The 18,265-nt window shown below is 36.6% G+C and overlaps 1 protein-coding gene across 1 annotated transcript in view; it reads right to left on the bottom strand.

The window, feature by feature from the left end:
- LOC127833965 (uncharacterized) overlaps positions 1-18,265 on the bottom strand; it is a 79,027-nt gene that overhangs the window by 15,199 nt on the left and 45,563 nt on the right. Inside the window, exons 2-4 of the mRNA XM_052359487.1 lie at positions 5,651-6,368; positions 4,942-4,997; positions 18-164 (exon numbers count right to left, since the gene is read on the bottom strand). Coding sequence (XP_052215447.1) covers positions 18-164; positions 4,942-4,997; positions 5,651-6,368 — 921 coding nt within the window. The remainder of the gene's footprint in view (positions 1-17; positions 165-4,941; positions 4,998-5,650; positions 6,369-18,265) is intronic.

Genomic DNA, 18,265 nt, shown 5'->3' with positions numbered 1-18,265 from the left:
CCCTGACGTCGTCTTACCTCGAGCACGTTGAAGGTTCTCTCCCGCCGCCTGCTCCAGTACCTGGAGGCGAGGAAGCCGAGAGCGAAGAACACGAGTGCCGCCACCAAACCCACCGTCACCACCACCCCCGTACTGGCGCCACTGATGGACTCGTTGTTGTTCCGCTGCAAGAAAACGAGCATTGTGTACGGGAAGGAGTTGACAGTTTGATGCAATTAGGGTAATCAGTGGATTCGTCGGGCTTCTGAATCTTAATGTATAGGGGAATGTGTCGGTTGATGTTTCAAACTATGGACATATGTACGCGAAGGAGATACGCGTATGGTAATGGTGTCTTCAGAAGACTTGTTGAATGGCTAGATAAATTCACGGTAAAGGTGGCATGGTCTATGTTTACCTTCCCCCTACATTTTGCTGGCCATTACAAACGCCATTAGCATACATTGGTGTATATTTTTAATGTTAATTATGCTAGTCATTTAAGTTATGTGTAGATGATACATCACCCATGGAGGTAATCTGTTTGGATAATACCTCACACGTGTCCAAAAAAGACATATTTTGAAATGGACGAACAAGAAAGAGCCATGACTCCGCTTATCTGTGATAATTATGTAACAAGCTGAAATATATAGGGCAAGCCTTACATGTGCGTAAAGAGTATCCGTTTGAACTCCGTACAGGCTAATAAGAGAAGACACTTTCCGCTTCTATAGATTTTTTCATTCAAATTAAACTCCTGTCTACTAAGAAAGTGTTCCCTGATTAGCCTGTGTTGACTGCACAGGCTAATCTGGGACGACACTTTACACACTTGCCTTAACCCGGTTTTCTCAGAGCGCGGCTCATATGTAACGGCCTTCCCTCCTTTTTGGAAACAGCCATGGTAAGCGGGGAAACAGCCATGGTAAGCGGGGAAACAGCCATGGTAAGCGGGGAAACAGCCATGGTAAGCGGGGAAACAGTCATGGTAAGCGGGGAAACAGCCATGGTAAGCGGGGAAACAGCCATGGTAAGCGGGGAAACAGTCATGGTAAGCGGGGAAACAGCCATGGTAAGCGGGGAAACAGTCATGGTAAGCGGGGAAACAGCCATGGTAAGCGGGGAAACAGCCATGGTAAGCGGGGAAACAGCCATGTTAAGCGGGGAAACAGCCATGGTAAGCGGGGAAACAGCCATGGTAAGCGGGGAAACAGCCATGGTAAGCGGGCCTAGCGCCTCCTGTTTCTGCTAAGATTGTATGTATGGATCATTCTTGATTGGTTGTTTTTACGATCATGTTAAACATACAGGGAACTGATTTTGTTCAACGTATTCTTTTGATATTTTGTGGTTACGAACAGGTCGGCGTGATGCATTTAAATATATAACATTGGTGGATGAAATATTTTGGTCAAACAAGACCCATTTTATCGCCGAGAAACAAAGCTTTGCATTATAAGACCGAAGTGTATTCCAAATGCACGTATTTAATCGTGAAGTATTAAACGCAGTGGAAATTTATATCGATAGAGAAATTTCGCGTTCCAAAAAGACTAGGGTCTGTTTTGCTACTGGGCCATAATTTATACATAATGTTGGAGCATGTGTTAGAATTGATTTACACGAGTTTGATGACACTTAATGTCTAGCAAAATGGAACAGCGGCGTAAGTTACAAATAAAAACGCTTTAATAAGCTGGTCCACGGAAATGAGCGACACTTAGGAAGTAAGTTTTTGCTAGAGGGCATTCATCTATATATATTGATGAGGACTTGTCCAATATTTTTTTCCGCGTGATAATGCTCATACAAGCGCAGGTGCTTAGAAATGAGTTTGACCAGTGTGGCATATAGGTCTTCTAATATGATATCTTCAATAAACAACCTATTGGGGTGGGGTTTATATAATACTGCTAAACAAAGCGATTCAAGTGTATTTGTGAACAAACATGAACATGTTTGAATTAAACATTTCCAAAAATGTAACTATACATGTATGGCTCACTTGTTACGTGAATATATTCGACTCATCTAGGTGATAACAAATAATACATTGTTTGTAGTTCAATCCTGCATCAACGGAAATGAAGATGTAATATAACTTTCTTAAAGGGACTTGTCCTCAATTTCGTAAAAAAAGTGTATGAAATAATAAGGTAATATATAGCTTTAAATAATAATAATAACATGAACAAGAATAAAGGAAAAGATAGTGCTTTTCCATGGGAAATAATTCTGCACCTTAAATAGCAAGATCTAAACAGCTTTCACTACGTCACACAAACTTTTGAATAAGGATGTCAGTTAAACTGCTATTTTATAACGCACATTTTTGCTAAATTATTGATGAAAAGCATTACAAACCCTAAATTATAATTATTTGATTTTGACTGATGATTATTATTAACCCTTTGCATGCTGGGAAATTTGTCGTCTGCTAAAATGTCGTCTGCTGAATTTCTAAAATTAGCATTTTCTTCGATATTTTTTTAAAGAATACTATCAGAATAGCAAACAGTTTGGATCATGATAAGACGCCACGTTCTGTGGCGTCTCATCTGGATCCAAACTGTTTGCAAAGGCCTTTAAATTCGGTTCCAGCGCTGAAAGGGTTAAAAGAACACATATTTTAAACATGTTTAGTAATCAAAAGTGAACTGTTTCTTTTTATGATATAATGCAGGGATTTCCTTTGGAATCGTTGACATTTTTTTTAACATTTTAGTTGTGTCAAACTATGTTTAAGTCCCTTAAAACATCAATGATAGAAGGCGACCATATTCATGTGTGCGTTGTATGATATGCATAGTGCATCACGAGAAGAGCGATGAAGAAATAATACTGTAATTCACGGGGCCTCTTTTACAGGTTAAATGCAATCAAATCGCATAAATCATCCATTTCCTCATGTTTTGATGGAAATAGAATCACATAATTATGTCAAATTCCGACACACCCTGATTTTAAAGATAGTTTAAATATTGCGTGCTGATTTGACGCCCCTTTTTACATTTCCATAAGCATGATAAATCATCTCCTAGTGCGCCATCTGACGCATCAAACAAAACGTCAGGAATCTAAAAAGTAAGTTGAATACTGTCGTTTTTAATGCAATGATGAATCTGGCACGATGCGATATGAATGAATGTCAATAAAAAGTCCGTGAACATACATACAATTTAATTATAGATACAACGTGTACTTATCACGATGTAAATCAAGACTTAACATAATAAATAAGAAAATGTGCCAATGTGTAAACTGTCTTACGATAAAGAAAGGACCTAGTGAAAGCACGCTTAGTTTATGAAAGTCCCCATCAATAAATATGCTCTTTTTATTATTAAAATCACTTCCTTCAACAGACACAACAAACCGCACTGTTTTAGCCTATAGGAGACCTACTACGGTGTTGTTGTTGTTGTTAATTTTCTCTCCCTTTATATAAATGGTCAGTCCTTTACATGCATTGTACTTAATATCCGGAAATTATAATGTCATATGTACATGGCAACCGATAGTATTTGTCTGAGTAAGGACGTAGCCAGGCAGCTTTTATCAGAGATGTATTTTTAATAAAGTCTGCTCGTCTGCTGCTATGACAACGCAATTTCTGTTTTTCTGTGACAATCGGCTTAAAGCCGAAGTTCTTTAATTAAAGATTGTGTAATGGGAGCTTTAAATAAACGCACACGTCAATCAATACAAATTTTGTCTTTTTGCAGAAAATGAAAACATTTCAACGGAGGAACAATGCTAGACAGAATATGCAATCAGCAAATTGTGTTGGAGATAAAAATGCGTGCATGCAAACTTTTATCGCCAGTCAACGACATGTTGTCGCAGTAAGAAGAATATCTACATAAATGTTATATGCCTAGTTTTAGTACTTCTTAGTTATTGCAGGATGAAGATTCTAATTTTCAAGTATTTCGGTATCCGTAGCAACCACAAATTATGTCTGACGAAAAACATGAAATAACGTCGGCATAAGGCCCTCTGCAAACATGCGAAGTTGCATCAACCTAGCTCGAGTACTTTTTAGTTATCACAGGAACCAGATAGTAATCTTTAATTACCCACCGTCATTTGTGTGTGAAGAAAACACTAAAATAGCATACATAATCCCCATATATTCAAGTGTCATCGACGTTGCTTCAGTACTTTTAAGGTATTCCTATTTGGGCTCATATAAAGACATGACATGCCGGGCACACAGAATGACGGACACACGGACGGACCGGGGTAAACTTTTTATGCCCTCCAGCTACATGGGTGGGGACTAATAAATGCCTGATGCATTTAAAAATAAAATGCTTCGTTATCAGCAATGCCTTTTTTTTCGATTGGACGGTTAGACATTTGATATTTTTACGTTTCTTTTTATACGGTAGGGCACACACAATTGACTGAGTCGATTTTAGCAACACACGCGTGAATACGGCGACATTGACGGCGTGACTTTGAAACGGCGCAACCAGATCATGAAGAAATAGGGAGTTTGATACATAGATATGCTATAAGATGTACATAATAACCGTATATACAAATCACAATGACAACTGCTTACAATAAGCCCTGTTTTGTTAATTATATGCGTATATATATATACGATAAAATATATTTTTCCGTTCTACCAAATAGTTCTTAGAAAGGTCTCATTCACAAGCTGCATGTTTTACAAAACCCATTGCCTTCGTTTTTCAGCCGTCTTTTAGACTGTTTGGGTAGACTCGCTAAAAACGTCAACAGTCAATGAATGCATGTTAAAATTATCGACAAAAATGATAATATATAAACATAATAATTTATAATATGAGTTTCATGCATTTGCAGTATGTATGCTGAAATCAAATGATATGTTTCAAAAAGCGTTGTCAACAGTTGTTTGATGAAACATACCATTTATTTCCCTTTGATAAGGCTGTTTGCTGGCTCTGATTTGTATACAAGACTTACCTTGCTAGCTCCCGTGTGGGGTTGGTCTCCATTACGAGTCACGTAAACCTCGCGTTCTGAAATCAAACGGTGACGTCTTATAGAGTCGAGACAAATGATTTGCGGGTCGAGTGCGAACAATTGATGCTTAAAAGATAACTTAGTTTTCTAAAAATGGATCTTACTTTACTTGTAAAAGGTAACCTGATAAGGTCAAATAACGCACTGGCTAAGGAATGGTTATTGTTGAACGTTGTTCATACAAAAAACTTATCGCTTTGAATTCAAGTCAGATGATAAGAAAAAAACAGATCGGTTTCGTGACGTGGTGTGCAGTGGTGATTTATCATTTACTTTAAACCATTCATGCCTAGTGGACTCCCCCATCCTTCTAAATTGAATCATTTTCCAAAATGAGGGATGTCTAGTATATTTGTTCTATATTTAGAATATTTCGTACAGAAATTCCTTTAAGCAAACAGCGCAGACCCAGATGAGACGCCGCATGATGCATAAATGGATACGGAGAGTGTGCTTCGACGATTCATATGATTCACACATATTTCTCTATACAGGAAGGTTCGCGTTTTAAAAACATGTAATCGTATTATTTGTTAAATAACATACAGTAGGTCTTAATGATAGAATGATGAAATGTACTTTTAATTTTTCACTGTACGCATAACACATAACTATGCAAATCAAATGAAATACGCGCGACATATTTTACCTGGTAAGTTACCCGTATCGTCTAGTTTGGTTCCACTTTCGTCTTCGAGAATGATTGCAGGACTCGTTGTGTTCGTGGAACTAGGCACGCGCGATGATATAACAGATTCCGGTTCACGCTTGCCAGAATCTGATTCCAAGACGGTTCCACCTTCCGGTATGATTATTTCCTCTATTGGAGTAGATTCCGTCGTCATTGACACTTCATGGCCGTCTCCGCGTATAACAGCGTATGTGGCGTTATCCACCTCGTCGTGGTCGGGAGTTTCGCCGCTGCCCTCCAACTTTTCTGACTTAAGCCATGCGTGGACGTCTTCCACTAACGTATGCTCGCCGGAGCTTTCGTATATTCCGTTATGGTCGTTATCACCGTCCGTTAACTGAATGCCATGTTCGCTCTCCTCTAACGGCTGATCTTTCTGATTATCATCCCAACATTCGCGGGCATACTTTGCGTCATGCATGACGTCACTTGCTTCGGAACACGGCACACATATTGTATCACTATGTTTAGTGCACTCTCGCAACACGAACTCGCCAGCCGTACATTTTGAACACCGTAAACACTTGTCGAACACATTATAACTGTGAGTAAAGAAACCTTTTGAGCACGGTTTGCAGACGGTGTCGTGAGTGGCCTTACACCTGATGGACACGTGATATCCAGGTTTGCACTGGCGGCAGGATTTCGCATCGCCGTGAGCAACGGAATACACTTCCTGAAAACATATACGGGGTAGGGTAATTATGATGCAGCATTTTCAAAAAGCTCTACCGCGTCGTCTGTTGATGTTATCACTGGTGTTATATTGTTTTGTCAGTATTACTGTCTTTTTTTTACTGTTATGTTGTCCTATTACAGTTATGTTTAGTAGTACTTTCGCTTATGCTATCGCAAATATTACCGATATGTCTGCATCACTAAAATAACTTAACTTATTCGAGGGTATGGTTAACAATACTTGTTGAAAGAAGACGGTATACCTCTATTATCGCTTTCCGAATATTATATAAAAAAACAAGGCTATTGTCAAGCAATATTGTCCCCACCGGCTCCACCATTGTAAGAAAATTCCACCATTTTCAGATATATTTTTTTTACAATAGCAACCACAATTTTTGACGTAGGAACAAAATAAAATGACGTGCATAATGTCCATATTGCCATCTATCCATGTTGCAAGTTTCATGAAAAATATTAAGAACTTTTAAAGTTATCGCAGGATCCAGAAAACCACCATTTTTAACAGTATTTCTAGTCTATTTGTTGCCATAGCAACCAGAATTTTTGACGTAGGAACAAACTGAAATGACGTGCATAATGTCCATATTGCCATCTATCCATGTTTCAAGTTTCATGAAAAATATGAAGAACTTTTAAAGTTATCGCAGGATCCAGAAAAGTGTGACAGACTCACAGACTCACAGACGCAAAGAGTGCAAACCATAGGTGCCCTCCGGTGAGACCGGTAGGGGACAATAAATGTAATTAAAATGCATAAATACAAAAAAGTAACAACAGAAAGATTATTTTAATAAGATTTGTGTTTGTGAAACACTATGTCCCTATATATTTGACCTTTGACCTTGAAGGATGACCTTGACCCTTCACAACTCAAAATATGCAGCTCCATGAGATACACGTGCATGCCAAATATCAATTTGCAATCTTCAATATTGCAATACATGAAATGAACGATGTTGACCCATATATTTGATCTTTGACCTTGAAGGATGACATTGACCTTGACCTTTCACCACTCAAAATGTGCAGCCTAATGAGATACATCTGCATGCCAAATATGAAGTTGCTATCTTGTATATTGCAAAAGTTATGGCAAAAAATACAGTTTGCACAAACATACAAACAAACAAACAAACAAACAAACCAATAAACCAACAGACAGGGCAAAAACAATATTAATAATAATTAGATTTGCACACTGAAATGTTCGATTCATACAGGAGATATTCCTACTGTTAATGGTTTACAAACAGTAACTCGATATGGTGAAAGCGCGCTCTCATTAGAAATTAAAAACAAACGAATATTTGTTCAGTTGCGGGTAATTTACCACATTAAAGACACGTTAACATAGTATAACGTAACCCCGAGTTAAAAGGTGTGATTCATGCTGGGATGAAGTGATGAGATAGAGGCAAAATGGTAGTGGGCGTAACGAAGGTACTGTCCGACAGTAAACATATAATCAGGTTTCAACAATTTTGAAATGCTTGTGACGATAATGACTCTGTTTCGAAACTTGCACGACTATGATGTGTATCAGTGGTGGTGGCAAACGGTGATGGCGCAGTTTTCTATGCAGGACAGGACATCTCTGTCAAACTGCCGTAAAACACAAAAACTAGTCCCGAAACTGGGACAATACCCTCAAATAGACATAGGCGAATGTTTTTCATGGCATTGAGGGTCGCAAGAAATTTAACTTGTTGTGCACGATTTTATAATAGTGCAACTTTGATTGCGACAGCAAAATCCATTATCAGGCTCAATATCAAATATGCGTTCTCACATGCAACATTTATTTACATCGTTAAATGTATTTCACAACTTTTTGGAAAAAAATAATTCAAAGGCCAATACCCATTGCACTCGAACAATTAAGCGCTTGAGTTCGCTTTTAAAATATAACATCGTATTTGTTCAGGCCATCGACAACACAGGCCGCTATTGGAGGGCCTGGAAGTAAGGTGACATGTGTCAGTTGTTTCTTAGGTACCGCCTCCCGCATTTATATATTCATTATCAGTGATGTGACCACAGGCGCGACTAATTGTAATACCTGCTGAGAACTGACCTCGACACTGAACTGTTAATGTTCCACCATTAATATGTGCCTAAAAGAACTTTTTCAAACGAACACCATCAACAAAATGTTTCGCATTAATTTAGCAAGAATAATATGCTGGAGAGTAACGTTCACAAAGATTTAATATTTAAAACAGTTCGACACCAATGACGTGCCAGTTTAAACCATTAATCAATCGAAAACTCTATATAACTACTGGTATGATTAATACTTATATTGACTTTTTATCTTTCAAGTCTTATCCCAGAATTGATTATTTAACCCGGACAGATTTTCTTGTGTCTAGTTATCAGAACATGTACGGGACACCGAGTGCCAGACATGCGCGTAAATGTTGACACCGTTTTCAAAACACGTGATCAACCGCTCTGCCAATAAATAAATAAAATAGCAAAGGTCTGGACTTGTTTACAAAGGATTTTTATTGGTCATCATTAACTCCATTAACCCATTTATGCCTAGCGTCTAGAAAAAGATGCCTTTGCAAACAGCGAAGACCGAGATGAGACGCCGCATCATGCGGCGTCCCATCAGGGTCTGCGCTGTTTGCTTAAAGGAATTTCCGTAAATAATAATATCCAAATATAGATATAAATAATATACTAGACATCCCTAATTATGGTATTAAATTGATCCAATTTAGAAGGATGGGAGAGTCCACTTGGCATAAACAGGTTAAGATTCGTAGAATGATAGCACGTGAGGATACTTTTTTTCAGCGCTACGCGTGAATGTATTGCGTGTGGGTTGCGTTTTTTTTTTTGTGAAACGTTTCCAACGCCTTTCATGAAAGGTATTTTTTAAGTTTTGTATAAATGTCGCGTCAGGTGCATTCACTGACATGTGCCTGCAATTATGTTTAACACGAATTTCGCTTGAAACAGAGATGTGCGTGGTTTAAAAGCAGAATAAGATTTAACATTATATTCCTTTTATATAGCCGATGTATTTTCTAAATGCATTGTATCACATAATGCCTTGCTTGAAAAAATGTTCGCTAATTTTATTTCGAAGAAACAAGATATGTCAAATAAATTCTGTATGACTGGCACAAGTAGCTTTATTAATTTAAAATAACAAATATTCCACAGCGATTGCATCTTAGCCGCTACATGGTTTGCTATTACTAAGTGTTTCAGAACGGCCAGAGATAACAACGAAATACATTAATGACAAACTATCAGTACCAAACTAAGCTCATATGCACGCAATTTACATGAACAGGTACCGTATTTTTTTCACGACTCTATTGCTCGCTATTCCATTCACAAACAACTCTGAACAGTAGACGGGTGACTGATTACCTGCATTAAGTACAGTGCATAGTCATCCATATGTTAACGTATCGTGAAGTCAAGACGTTCTTGGACAGCTTGAAAGTGAAGTGCGCGGGGCTTATCAGTTAATTAATTGAGTCACCTTGATGGGCCAGTCAGTTAGTCATCAAACCAAACTCACGGAGAATATTTAGTAATGCATATGATTTGTTATTGAATTAGCTTGTTCAGCGTTATGAAACATATTAATTCACAGCGAATCTGTTATTGCCGGTGGCTTGTTGGTACAAGTTATCAAGTATTAAGTTGGCCAATAAGAGCGAATTGCTGTATAATATTATAAAAACAAACGACTGTTTGATCTAATAAGAACAAACGACTATATTATCTTATAACACCGTATGTCTGTATAATCTAATAAGGTCACATGGACGTTAAATTGTATATGCTCATACGGTTGTATCACCAAAATAGAGTACACGGCTGTATAATCTTATAAAATACACGTCTTTGTAATCTAATAACAGCATATGGATCTATTATTGTCTAAGACCACACGAATGCATAATCAACAGCCGAGTCGTGCCAAAATAGGTCTTAGGACATCCGCATAATGGCATACTTTCCATTTCCGCACGACGCGGTAAAAATAATTTTAATAAATTTACTTATTCATTGTGACAAACAAGCTTCTACAAGCAGATAGGCCACTCCGCTTTATTTTATAACAACTTAGAGAATCGAGATCATTAAACCTAAAGCAATATTAATGTAGCTGTACACACACGAAGAGAAGAAGCCAACTAACTGTAACTTCAATAACACAAATCGTATCATTAGCTGTAAAAATTTCGATTGATTTGACATTTAAAATACTGAACTTTTATAATATACATTGTTTTTATTTGTTAGCATATAAATGTGTTTAGTCTGAATGGTAATATGTGTCTTGTTCTGAGAAAACTGGGCTTAATTCATGTGCGTAAAGTGTCGTCCCAGATTAGCCTGTGCAGTCCGCACAGGCTAATCAGGGACGACACTTTCCGCTTTAATGGTATTTTTAGTTTCAAGGAAGTCCCTTCTTACCGAAAATCAAGTTTAGGCGGAAAGTGTCGTCCCTGATTAGCCTGTGCGGACTGCACAGGCTAATCTGGGACGACACTTTACGCACATGAATTAAGCCCAGTTTTATCAGAACAAGACACATATTATAATTCAACTAAAAGAGTGTACTTAATATTTTCGGATATTTACTAATCCGTACTTCACCCTGTATTTATTATAAACGATAGAATACCACGTGACAATCTGCTGGTTCTTATATAGTGTTTATGGCATGCGATCTGCATTTTTCCGTTGTGATGTATATCGGGCCAGATCTTGAAACAAAATGAAAATGTAGGGCGTCACGGTATACATGTATAATCATTCTTTAATCGTTGCATTTTTTTTTGAGAAAGCACGTTCGCATGCTAAATGTTCTTCATCTAGACATCAATACGTGGTTGCACAAAAATGCAACGATAGTTTGAATAATTTATACAAACTGTTCAGAGCACTTAAGTGCTTAAAGACATGTCCAACTAGTTCAGTAAATGAAACAAATAATACATGTATATTTGACAATTGATATGACTTTTTAAAGACCATGTGCATAGCAAATATTTTGATAAGGGTTTAATTTATGAAGTAACAATATGCGGATTCAAACACGCTTGGTACGAAAATAATAAGCACTAACGAATTTCTGACGAACGAAATACATGCAGTAAGTATGATCACGTGTGCGTCGAGCCGCTTCTGAGAAATCGTAGGACTTCATTTTTTAAGTATCAAATATTTACTACGAGTATTGTGTTTAAATAACTTATAATTAGTTAAGCTAAAAACAAAAATATCATGATGTTATGTGCGTCTGTGTAATAACTCTATCCTTTACAACTACCCTCACTATTTGAGTTCATTCAATCGTTTATGAAACATGTGAATTTCAAATATGATGTATAGAAAAACGCGGTTCATTTAAAATTAAGTGTAGTGACTGCATTTATATGATATATACCGTTTTCTGTCCCAAAGCTTTTAATGCTATAGTGATCGTTGTGATACGTTTTTTTAAACGTAACACGTATATTTGTAATACAATACAGAGTTGAGTTCAAAATGACACCTCTGGTCGCAAACAGCAAAAGGGAGGTCACGGGTTCGATCCCCACCGTGGGAGCGTTCTTTAGATCCCCCCCCCCCCCCAAAGACACCAAGTACTGGTTCTAGGCCAAGGAAACGGACTCGAGAGCGTTTATATAAGCCCTAGGCTTTCGATGCAATCGAGCTAAAATAAATAGGTTTAAACTTAAACTAAACAGCATTTGATTTTTTGCCTATGGGAGTATGGCACATTGAGTGCCCCTTGACATTTCTGCTAAATAAAACCTTCCTGTGAAGACGTTGATTGTGTGTCATATTATTTTCGAAAACAACTTCACTCTTTATGTTATATGTAACTTATACATACATATACTAAAAACATACATGGCAATAATATAAAACGGCAAACGCAGTCATCAGTTCGAAACTAGTTTTTACAAAAGCAAAACATGCTGAACATGAAATACAATTCCGTTAAGTGAACGTCTGCGCAGGAAATTGGATTTTCTTTCGCTCGCTTATTCCAAGAAATCATTATTCAATCCTAAAAAAATGCAAAAGTGAAAATGTACATATATCCATTATCAAGACACTTTGTAAGGATTTCGCAAATTATTAGTAATGAAGTCAAATTTTTGAGAGAATTTTATTGAATTTCTGCGTTGTATTCAAGGAGATTATAGTTGCACACTGCCTTGCGGATGACAATTCTATTAGGCAGACGACGATTTTGAACGACAATATAAGCTAGTTTTGTATGATGGTAACGATTACATATTTCGTGGTGAGATTCGGTCAAAACACCATATGCAAGATACATTTAACGTTAGCGTGCGATATGGCTATGAAAACATATGTCTTTCATTGGGTTAGACCGTTAATTATAAGAACATCTAAGGGTAAACTCTTCTCGTTGTATAGCATGAATGAATGTGATTTAATTTTTAAAACGATCCGCGGCGATGTGAAAACTCGGCTATATGTATGTGCGTCAAGTATCGTCGCATATGAGATTGTGAAGAAAACGGAACAACGGGTACAGCCGTTCATTGCAGTGCTTGATTGTCCTCAAGAGGCAAACGAAGCCAATTAAAACACATAATATACGCGGTGAACGGCATTTGAATAATTGTTATTTAAGTGTAAATAATCTTCTTATATAATTTTTAGCATCTTCTTTAGTGAAATAAAAGGGACAATCAACAATATGACACTGTTTAAGGACACTTTATAAAAAGAAAAATTTATGATTCATCTGGAATAATATTAATAATTCTTTAGTCTGTTCGTGTGAATGACGGATCACGTTTCAGCACGGTAGTGTTTTAAAAATGCACCGTTGATATCTGATTACTTTTAGGCAGGCTTTCTGGGCTGCACAATAACAGTCGTCTGCCAATGTTATGTGAGACCCGCTGCAGTTTTTGACCTCATCTGTAATATTTTGGCAAAAAAGCGATACCAAAAAATCAGCTAAAGAGCTCTCGTAAGATTGGGACATCTGTCGTTAGTTAAACCATTGTGTTTAGTTTGTGTGTTAATTGTTGTTTGTTTGTTTGCTTGTGTGTGGGGTGTGTGCCAAGTTTTCGTTCGTATTCTTTGAATGAACAGTGGATACAATATTTCTTTGAATGTGCCATCCATGAACAATTCATTTTCTGCAGATTGTTCGCCTTCGCTCTAGGAAATATGCAACTTCAATATAACAATTGGGCCAAATGTCTGAATATCAGGCTCTTTTGCGATTCCAAAAGACGTTAACTGATATGAGCTGGTAGTTTTCACAAGGCTTCTCAAAAGATTTGTAATGAATCTACCTTAATACCACTCGTGTTATTGAACAACAAACAATTATATATATATATATATATATATATATATATATATATATATATATATATATATATATATATATATATATATATATATACAAGTTTTTATTTCTCATCAAGTTTTACGATGCGTCGGTAGATAACGTGACTTGTGTGTTCAAATTATTGACTGTAGTCCAATAAGACAAAACTGCCCCGCCTTATGGCGGTCATTTTGTCAACTGATCTGAATCAAATCTTACTTGTTTTAGAAATCATATCGAAACAACTACAGAGCAAGTTTCATTAAGATTGTGCATACAGACGTCAATTCTAAACTGTAAACACGATTTAAGTTTCATTTGACACAGAGATAGTTACCTAGTTGTTTTACTCCACGTGACCCAGTTTCACAGTGTTCTGGGATGTGACCCAGTTTCACAGTTTTCTAGGATATAACTTGGATATTCGGAGCAAGGTTGATCCAGATAAAAGGTAGGGCCTTTACAGCGTTTGCAAGGCAAAATATTGATGACCCACAACGTAACACGTACGTCGGACGACAAAGACTGACTAAAAGCGACCCCAAATGCTGGCCATGAGCACATTTTGCTCAGGTTGGTCTAAATGCATGCACGATTTTCAATAGTTGTCGCAATGCAAATTGTACTTGTAGTTCTGTTAGAACCATGGACCACTACGACTTCGACTTCGTTTAGATTGGTAGAATAAATAACGACGTCACTATTCTTGCATCGATTATCAAAAGTAAATAAATTAGCATACCTAGATGATATTATATAAGAATCATAATGTTGTCATTAGAAATTGTGTTTTAATTTAAATAAAATTACCTGTACTGTGTTATATTTGGGTTTAAATGAGGTATACCATTTATAAAATCTAATGTATACTGATGAGTCAGTGAAAAATACTTTAAAAATGAAAAAGCAGTCTTTGGGCCTTAGTTGGACGAGGACAAACACGTTTCTGTTTACGCTGCTAGTTTACAAGTTTGACGGCACTACAAAAAATATTGCGTTAATTAATGAATTCGTGGCGATTCCGGACTTCGGCATAATGTCTTATCTTGAAAATGTGTCTCCTTTTATTTAATTCAAAGAACCGTACGTACACTTTCTGTACTTGTCAGGTGTCTCCAATAAACAATTGTATACATTATGCACAAATGATTTATTAACATATTCAAGGATCGTACATTTAATGAGACGTTTTTAGTACAATGCTCTGTATAACATATATAGGTCAATTGAATGCAAACCGAGACCGCAGTCTAAATTGTCGGCGCTAGAAAATATGTAATCTGTATGCATCGTATATACCGGTACATGTAGGAATAGTGCACAGTGGTCTTCAAGTCACCATTTTGTTGAAATGAATTATGCAGTTTTGCTTTGATCATGACATTCATGAATATCTCATCTCTGTACGCTGTAAATATTTGTTCTCGAAAACATACAACTTTATAATCCCTTGAAATCAATAGACATTATATTTCACATTGCATCAGTGTTTCATTCTTGTCATATGTATCTCATGTAAAGCATTACGATGTAATCGTCACTACCGGTATATTTAATAGACCTTAACGTGTTAAAATGAGAAAAAATGTCTTTTTTATTAATCATGCATCGATTTATTGACAATACTTTTGTTCTACATTCAGTGATAAAGAGTTATAATTCAGGGATGTGCTTAATGCAAGTGTGTCTAAATTGGTTTTTGAAACGGACAATACGTTGACTGGCAATCGATTTATTTCACACTATACTATGTATCTCAAAAGTCTCGATTATTTAAATATTTAATCTGTGGCAAATATACTGCGTCATCATTACATTTCCTGGAGCCGCATAGTGACGCACAAACAGTTAGCCCAGATTTACCCTAAATGAGGCTAATGTAATAGTCGGGATGACAAAACCCCACAGAAGAATTTTCGTTAACACTTGGTTTCATGTCAATTATAATCTGCGTTGTGAACAAAACGAAGTACATCAAAGTTCATACTGTAGAATTAATTAAAATTGTAAACTACAAAAACAGACGTGTCATAAAATGTCAGTTTATTACAGGCCTGTCTCGCCTCAAATGTATTTTAGAAGGAAAAAAACGAAATTTGAAAATTTGTCACAATGTTATTCTGTTGTTAACAAATTAAGATATTCATGAAAGTCAGGAAAGCCAAAAGCTTGAACACTCTTACTAATATACGACTTGTTTGCACTTTAATCGCATGCAAAGTAAAAACAGCCTTATTTTTTTAATTATACGCACGCAAACAGAAAAAACAAAAGCGTTGTCGCATACAAAACAGCAATTCCCTTACGGTAAGTTGTTTGAGTGCGAACAGGATCTTCAAGAGTTTTATTAACCTAGCTTAAGTACTTTTCAGGATAATCGTATGTATATTCACCATATAGTTTTAGTTTTAACTTACAAGTGTATCTATAGCCGCAACAGCCACAATTTTATGCAGCGAAAAAAACCTGAAATAAGCAAATATTTCTAAAATGGCAATCTTTCCACATCCTGAGTTTCATCGACCTTGCTAAAGTTCGTTTAGAATTATTGCAAGATCAAGGACAGACTGACGAAGAATATTAAAATAACTGACAAAACTGACGGACCAATAATACAAATAATTCAGCTATTTGCAGTTTTCATATTCTAGTTTTCAATGATTGCTGTTTTCATAGTATCTGAAACCTTACCAACCAAAAGTATTTTGCGACCGAAAAGAAAAGAAATCACGAGTATATTCACCGTATGGCTATATATTCACATACACAATTTCATCTGCTCTTCTTGAGTAACTTTTGAGTAATGGCATATCCGTAGTTTTTAAGTTTCAATTATTTATTTTCCCACAACATATATTGTGGTGAGGAAATAACTTAAATAACGTGCAAATGAATCATATTGTCCTCTATCCACATAGCATGTATCATAACAGCTTAGGTAATTTCGGGCACGGACACTCGCAATGAAAACAAGGACAAACTGAGGGATACACCTATAGTGCCCGACGGTTATACCGATAATGAACAATAAAGATTGAAACTAGGTTTTTAACTCGAAAAAACGTGGAATCAATAATAAAAATAAACAACATGCATGTTTTGCTTAAACCAATATTCTTCAGCCTACAGATATTTATTCCGCGCGTAGATTAGTGGAAAATGGGCTGATTTTAAAAAAATTAGAAACGACTTTTTAAAAACCGATAAAAGAATTCATGATCAGCCTTTGTTGAAACTACTTCAAAGTAGTGAAGCAAGACGTTTTGTACCAGCCCTCACGAGTGTGCCCCTCGGACGATACGGTACCCATCAAGCGCGAGTCTGGTCTTGGTGCCCCTCGGACCATACGGTACCCATCAAGCGCCAGTCTGGTCATGAAGAATGTGATCTGTTTATCACTCAACATAACATCCCAGCCCTAGATTGTTTGCTTGAGTAAACAAGTCGGTCAAAAGAAACATACTTAAGGGTAAATCAAGCCCGTAAAACATGGTCAATACGTGTTTCCATGCATACCTCTTCATGCCTGCTGCGAAATCGTAAACACAAATCTGGATTGTGAAAGGAAGCTTGTGATAGTTCCATTATAACACCTCTAACCTCCAAAACCTTGCATTAAGATGCTTTCAACTATGTAAACGCATGATGTTTAGATGATTACATTATTTATCCTCTGGAACCTGTCAGCGTCGACACGGTAAGATAGTGTATCATTAAAAATGCAATGATACAAAAGTGAAATAGGCAAGGGAAAACTATTTTCTATGTGCGCAACTTGAGATTCATCAAATTACATCCATTTAAATAAATTAATGTTTCTTAGTAAAAAAAAGAACAATTGTGTGCAATAAACATACATTGTATGTTAAAAATATATTATAGAGTTAGCTTTCTGGTAACATCTGCATGATAATGATGTGAGGTGGATACTTTTCAGAAGTAAAAAAAATGCAAAATGCACTTTGTTATGTGCGTTAGTGTTTGGGGTTATTGTCAAGTGCGTTTGATTTGTGCCTCCCTTTTCGATGCAGCTGAAGTTTCACTTGCTGTTTACGTAAGTAAATACTTTTAAACATTCCGAGAAATATAGCCTTGGTAAGGGGCATTATATAAATGTCGGATATACGAAAGCCATGCTGGTTGAAAGTGTCAGATGATTAATCCACACATATATATCAATGTGTAATACATCAGTAAAACCTTTAAAAGATAGTGTATATCTTAAAAACTTCTAAACACATGCAGCACACAATACGTCTTTCCTACAACATCTATTTCATAAAATTTGCATAAAAGCAGGACTGTTTCTCAAGTAAAACCCATTTTCAGTGCTTCGTGCCGAAGGAAGCGCTAGACTAGTATAACAAAAATGCACAAACTTGTTGTATATGGATATTGCACGTTTAAAGAGACATCCTCTGTGAAAACGGTGCTTATTGCATGTGCGCCAAGTGTCTTCCCGGTTTAGCTACGCATTTCGCACAGGCTTATCAGGGACGACACTG

Source organism: Dreissena polymorpha, chromosome 1, assembly GCF_020536995.1.
Source record: "Dreissena polymorpha isolate Duluth1 chromosome 1, UMN_Dpol_1.0, whole genome shotgun sequence".
Taxonomy (NCBI): domain Eukaryota; kingdom Metazoa; phylum Mollusca; class Bivalvia; order Myida; family Dreissenidae; genus Dreissena; species Dreissena polymorpha.
Note: the sequence above shows the minus strand (reverse complement) of the source record. Positions and strands in the feature narration are given on the sequence as shown.